The sequence below is a fragment of the Corvus kubaryi genome, unplaced genomic scaffold (assembly GCF_017639235.1).
Source record: "Corvus kubaryi isolate FWS band 111438036 unplaced genomic scaffold, C.kubaryi_AGA036_p1.0 76, whole genome shotgun sequence".
Classification (NCBI taxonomy): domain Eukaryota; kingdom Metazoa; phylum Chordata; class Aves; order Passeriformes; family Corvidae; genus Corvus; species Corvus kubaryi.
This window is the reverse complement of record NW_024582063.1, coordinates 8167333-8174038: the sequence shown is the minus strand read 5'-3', so window position 1 is coordinate 8174038 and position 6706 is coordinate 8167333. Positions and strand designations below refer to the sequence as shown.

The window sequence follows — 6706 nt, the reverse complement described above, 5'->3', positions numbered from 1 at the left end:
GCTCTTTTTCTCGTTCCCTTCTTCCGCCTTTTTCCCTTCACTCGTTCATTGTGCTCTTTTTCTCGTTCCCTTCTTCCCACTTTTCCCCTTCACTTGTTCGTTGTGCTCTTTTTCTCGTTCCCTTCTTCCTCTGTTTTCCCCGCACTCCTTCGTTGCGCTCTTTTTCTCGTTCCCTTCTTCCCACTTTTTCCCTTCACTCATTCGTTGTGCTCTTTTTCTCGTTCCCTTCTTCCCACTCTTCCCAAGCACTCGTTCATTGCACTCTTTTTCTCGTTCCCTTCTTCCCCCGTTTTCCCCGCACTCGTTTGTTGTGCTCTTTCTCGTTACCTTCTTTGGCCTTTTTCCCTTCACTCCTTTGTTGCTCGCTCTTTTTCTCGTTCCCTTCTTCCCACTTTTCCTCCGCACTCGCTCATTGCGCTGTATTTCTCGTTCCCTTCTTCCTCCGTTTTCCCTGCACTCGTTCGTTGCACTCTTTTTCTCGTTCCCTTCTTCCCAATTTTTCCCCTGCACTCATTCATTGTGCTCTTTTTGTCGTTCCCTTCTTCCCCCTTTTCCCCTTCACTCGTTTGTTGCGCTTTCTCATTACCTTCTTCTGCCTTTTTCCCTTCCCTCGTTCATTGCGGTCTTTTTCTCGTTCCCTTCTTCCCCTGTTTTCCCAAGCACTCGTTCGTTGCGCTTTTTCTCGTTCCCTTCTTCCCACGTTTTCCCAAGCACTCGTTCGTTGTGCTCTTTTTCTCGTTCCCTTTTTTGCCCTTTTTCCCTTCATTCGTTCGTTGCTCTCTCTTTCTCGTTCCCTTTTTCCCTTCACTTCTCTCATTCGTTGCTCTCTCTCTCTCTCTCTTATCCCTTCTTCCTGATGTAATAATACTGTGCAAGTAGGGGTGAGACATGATTCAAACAAAGCCAAAGAGGACTGTCTGTTTCCCCGAATCTAAGCATCTGACAATGTACTTCTGTAGCTGAGGGTCTTCTGTTGATCCTCACATTTGCCAAACGGCTCTTGGCTAGCCCGTACTCCTCTGCAAGATGGGGGTGAGCACTTCGTACCAGGCCAGAATGGACCCTGTAACAACAAATTTGTTCTTTTTCTACCAGCAATGGCTGGCTGCTGCTCCTCTGCAGGTCACCCTTTACCTCAACAGTGCTTAACCTCAAATCTGTCTCTATGAACATCATTGAAGACCTGTACTTGATGTAAGGAGAGTGGATGTGTTGGGAAATGGTCAGGTGTCAAGAAATATCTGCATGGAATGCCCTGAGTTACCTCCTTTTCATTCAAGAAAAATCTTCTCTGAGATATCAAAAGACAGTGACTTATCTGGAAATAGCATGTAAGAATCAATACAAGAGAATAACCCCATCCAGTTCATGATAATGCACTTGAATTTAGGATGCTTTGTTACAAAAATGCTCACCCCAGCTTGTGGATCTCAAAGGTGTAACTGGGCTTGCTCGGTAGCATAAACCAACTTAACACTATAGAAAAAGGTAACATCAACTCCATCAGTCATTATCCAACTAAACAGAAACGAGTTTCAGATAGTTCATATTGCTTATGCTCACCTTGCCTGGCCAGGTATTAGGGAAATCAGGCTCCTGTACATGAGCAGTAGTGCCCTAAGGCTCCAAGGTGCACAGCAGATAGGCATTTTCACATTGTTGTTATTTTGTCAGAAAGATGTTTCTCCTTTCAAAACGTGTGTAATAATGTTTTCTACTCCTTGGAAAAGATTCCTTAAAATAAGAGACAATACTTCTGTTTCAAGAACTTTTGAAGTATAAGGATACCTTCTACATCAAGATTAGTTTTACACTCAAAGCAGAGTGGTTTTCTCTTTTTACATATACATACACACCATTATTCTGCCTTTCTTACAGTATTGTCTGTCAGAATGCAGTTTAGGAGAACAAATCATCTATTCATCAGTGTAACAAAAAAATCTTTAAAAAAATTCAACATTTGTATCACGTGTTTAACAGAATCAAACAAATACATGTCTTTTTCCTTGTTGAAAAGAACAAAATCTTGCCACACAAGTTATCCTTCAGTAACTAGATAATACCTGTGCTTGGGGTCATAGCAGTAGATCTTGTGGCTTTTTCTTAAACATCTCAAGTTGTTTGTTAACTCAAGTGTTAGGTAATTAAAATTATCATTGTGGCACTATGCCTAAAGACATCTTCCAGAGAGACTAAAAGGGGCCCATCTCAAAGGATGCATTTTCGTGCCTCATCTTCTGTCACGGTACTGACAAAGTGGCTCATAAAAGCTAAATTATTTCAGACCAAATTTTGTATCTTGAAATTACTGAAGGATCATCTGTGGAATTATGGAAATTTAAAAAAAATTAAGTCTCTTGAGGTAGAAGCATGGGTATGAAGAGGCTTTGCTGGCCGACAATAGAAAAAACCCAAACAAAACTGCTGTTTTTCTATTTTAATCTGATGCCTTGAAAAGTGTCCCACTTGGAGAAGAGTGTGGAAAAAACATCTATCTTTAGAAAACTGTCTAATCTTAACCAGACAAGTTTGAACAACTATGCTATAATGAAAGAAGTGACTATCATCAGTAAAAGAAAGCACTGAGACTTCAGTTGTTACATATTTTCCTACTCGGCCGCATTTGTATTTTATAAGCCTTTAGATTTCATTAATGTAAAATGTTTGCATTTTGAAAGGTTACAATGACTAGGTTTTTTTAGCAACTAGTATGTGTTGGAGTACTGGGTAATCTCAGCTTTTTGACATAGGTTAAGATTTTAAAGACATCTTAGATTAATGCCTAAATCTCTTCAAAGTGGGACTTAATATTCTACATTCTGTTGCAAACTGATGAGACTTCAGGTCACAACTTACATAGGGAAGCTGTATCAGGAACATAATTTCCAACCTATCTGTATATCAAGCATGCAGAGGAAAAAAAAGTACTTAATCGGATTTCCTAGTATTATTGCATAGGATGTATTTTGTCAGCCCTCTGTAATGAATGGAAAGGTACTTGTATGTGGCTTTCTATTCTGATTGTGAAAGTCCCTGTAAAAATCTCTTTGGTGCTCTGCTATTGCTCTTAGCATGCTAACCCAGTTGTTGCCATAGTAATACTGTGTTACATCACAGGAAGATGCATTAGCTGGATCTCTTTTTGACTTTCCTGTTTACCCAAGGTTTACACTGTAATTGGTGTAAAATGTAGTTTGCTGTCCCAAGTGGTTTTGCATGCTCCCTGAAATGCCCCAAGTTGTAAGTTAAAAGCATGTTGCAGGAATGCTGGCATCCTTCTGCCATGTTCCCCCACAGCTGATGGAAGGGTCTGGGTGGTTTGTGATGTTCAGCTCTTTCTTCAGAGTTTGAAATATTCTTCTCATTTTTACCTAGTAATGAAAGAAAAACATAAAAGGGGATTTGTTTGTCTGCTGCTCAGGATTATTATTATTATTATTAAGGGCCAATGTTTGAACTGATCTCTCAGGTGTCAGAATTTAAAATGTTCCCAGGTCAGATCTTGCCTGGACTTGTGGAGCCCACTTGGCTGCAGAGGAGATCAGGAGTTCTCTGCACTGCCCTGCAGCTCCACCCTTGGGGGCAGTGCTGCCATTTCTAAATTTGCTGGCTCACAGCGGGACCACTTGGAACAGTCTGCCCTTCCAGTGACGGCCGGTGGGAGGGAGAGATGGAGCTGAAAGAAGAATCTCACTCTCCAGCTAATTTTGTTGGTGTGCCCTACAGTTGATGCAAATTAATACACTTTTAAACAGAAAGAAAAATACCAGGAGGAGCAGTGATGAATCCAAATGTGTCTGGTCTCAGAAGTGTGTATTGGACAACAGAGCGATAGTGCCCTAAAGCCTTGAACGTGATGACAGAGAAAAGTGCAACACGCTCCTGTGGGAATCTTCTCTGTACAGCACATGACAAACAAATTCCTTTTACACAGGTTAACACTGCTGAACAAGGTAAACACTGTAGGAAAAAAACCAGTGCCACTCTGTGGCCCAGGCGCTGGAGTACACTCCAGATTTGTCCCAGAACTAGTTTCAGGTGCCTGATCCTTGTTCTTTCTGTTCAAGACTTCAGCTGTCTAACCCTTAAAATGATTCCACCTCCCTCTGCTTCTGCTATCTTGTCATAAATAGCCATAAATTACAAAAGGCTGATGGTAATTTTCTGCAGAAAACAGCAATTGAAAACAGCTATTTGAACTTCTTAACGATGTTGACAACTGAACGCAAGGTGGACTGTGGTGAAAGCACACTGCAGTAGTAGTATTCAAAGGCAATGTTGTAGGTTTGCTTGATATATGGACTAGTCTGTCTATAGCTCCAGGGACAGGAGATAGGAGATTATCTCTGTATATATATAATATATATATTATATATGTGTATGTGTGTATGTTCTCTGACACACTTATATGCACACCCGAGCACTTATTTTAGTGTAGAGTTCAGAAACTCTGTGGAACATAGGAAAACAGGATGTAGCTATAAAATAGCTAAATCTGTTTGGCTTTTTGCATGGTTTTATTCCTGGAAGCTTTTTTAACAGCAGACAAATCATGATCTCTGTTGACAATACAGCTGTTGAAATATTTCAGTGAAAGGTCTGATGGGTACATAGAAAAATCAGCAGCTCTTTGTATTTTGCTTTTCTGCTACTCTGCTTCATAAATTAAACAGATGGAAGCTCAGTGAGAATCTGCTCTGTGCTGGATACAGAGGTTCCTTTATTTCAGGGCTCCTTTATTTAAGTGGCCTGCTGAGTACCACATAAAATACAGTGTAAATACATTTGATCTTGTGAAGGAAGATTGACTTTTTCATGAAGACTGTGTATCCACATCTGACTACTGATTTTTTTCTTCTTTTAGAGGCAAAATGGGAATTTGGAAGTTATTAACTGTGGTCAGTGCCTGCTTTGATTTTTTTTTTTTCCCAGTATAAAGAAAGGGAAGTGTTCTGTATTCTTTTGACCCCAAGTTGAAAAATACTCTGTTTTCAGCACTGTTGTTGATACTTAAACTTATGTGTGGTCTTAGGCACTGCCTGGCACTGAGGGATTGAAGATTTTAGTTCTTCTGAGGGGAGCATAGTTTGGATTACCTTAACTTTGGACTAATGTAATTATCTTAGATTCTGATCATGGAGGTTAAAAGTAGTAATGGAGAAGACTGATACTTCATCCTATGGGATTTTTCTTTCTCTTCAATTTCTTACGAGCGATTACAGGGGAAAGAATCTATTTTGTGATTTCTGGATCTCCTACTTGCTTAGCTGCTTCTTTAACTTGGTTAGCTGCTCTTTTTCTTCTCTTTTTATCTAAGTGTTTGGTGTCTGGCTCCTGATGTTATCTTCAGGTCAACAAATGTATTGTTAAGACAGGCAGTTACACATGAAAGTATTGGTTTTTATCAAAGAATCTAAATAAGAATCTCCCATTAAGTGCACATCTCCTTACACTGTTTTAAGTGTGAGTCAGAAGGGTACCAAATGATTGGTTTGCTTAGGTGTCTCCATCCCCATTGCTGACTTCTTTGACAAAGTAGCACTCTTGTGTTGAAAGCATCATTTTAATGTACTTAAAATGACAAGTTAAAAAATGAAAGGTCAGTGCAGGGAAGAAAATATAGCCTTGAATGCTCTGCCAGAGCTTCCAAAATGTAGCTGAGTTTACGGGTTAAGTTCACATGGTGTTCAGCTACAGCTTAGAACTAAAAGATGGGGAAACTAAAGTCTTGTCTTTGCTCTAAAGCTGATGCTTTGAAAAAACACACAGTCCTGTTTTAGGACTGCTGCTGGAATAGCCATATTCCATACCCAGATACCTGGGAAAGCGTTGCACCCTGCTCTTATGAGCTCTAACAAAGGAGACCAAGTGTTAATTCTTCCCCACTTGTTTCTTATCCAGTATCTCTTCATCAGCAGAGGGAACTGGGGGATTTTACAGTCATTTTAAAGGCAATTCTCCTGGGCTCAACCACCACAGTTGCTATTTCTGCATTGCTGTCTAGGGTACATTGAAAAAAATGTTGATGGGAATGTAAGTGATTGCTGGCTTGCTGTAGCAGGCAGGAGGATTCCACAAATTCGCATCGTCCCTGTGGTACACTGGAGACACTTCTATAAATTCAGTAATGCAGCTATGATTATTCTTCTCCTCGCCTCCCAATTAACCAGTACTGCACATATTGTTCCCTGTCAAATATCTTATTTTGTCAGATGCCAGAGAGCAGTGTTGTTCTCTTTTCAAATTGCTAGTTTGATTTCTGGCAGTACTTGATTGCTTTAAAATGTACTTTCTGCATCCATTTTCCTCAATACTTAATTAACTGGAGAAAACTACTGAAATGAGGTTTCAGTTAAGTAGGTGTTTTACTTTTGTCCCCACTACCTCATTCATTTATTTCCTCTAGCTCACTCAAGTAGTCCCAGAAACTTTGTCTTCCATTTGCAAGAAATTTTTCAGTCCAGATCATCTATCTTTTAGCTAAATTCTCCTGGAAAATCCCATTCTGGAAGATGCAGTTTCCATCTACACTAAATACCAGAAAAAGCTGGAAACAAGCACCTCTTTTCCAGGTCACAGCTGTTGCAGCATGAGCAGTGCCTGAGCATCGTCTGTGGTACTTCTGTGCCTTCACAGGGTTGTCTTTAGGGTACCTACAGTGCAGGTGACTGCTAGAAAGCACTTGGCTCTCACCTTTATCCCCCCT

General features: G+C 40.3%; 1 protein-coding gene across 1 annotated transcript; it reads right to left on the bottom strand.

The window, feature by feature from the left end:
- Window positions 1–4: 4 nt before the first annotated feature.
- LOC121675896 (U1 small nuclear ribonucleoprotein 70 kDa-like) lies at window positions 5–832 on the bottom strand. Its single transcript, XM_042051723.1, has 3 exons — window positions 712–832; window positions 605–653; window positions 5–289 (listed from the first exon to the last, which is right to left on the bottom strand). Exons 1-3 carry the CDS (start codon window positions 815–817, stop codon window positions 46–48), a joined length of 399 nt encoding a protein of 132 aa, XP_041907657.1. The 5' UTR covers window positions 818–832; the 3' UTR covers window positions 5–45.
- Window positions 833–6706: the final 5874 nt, after the last annotated feature.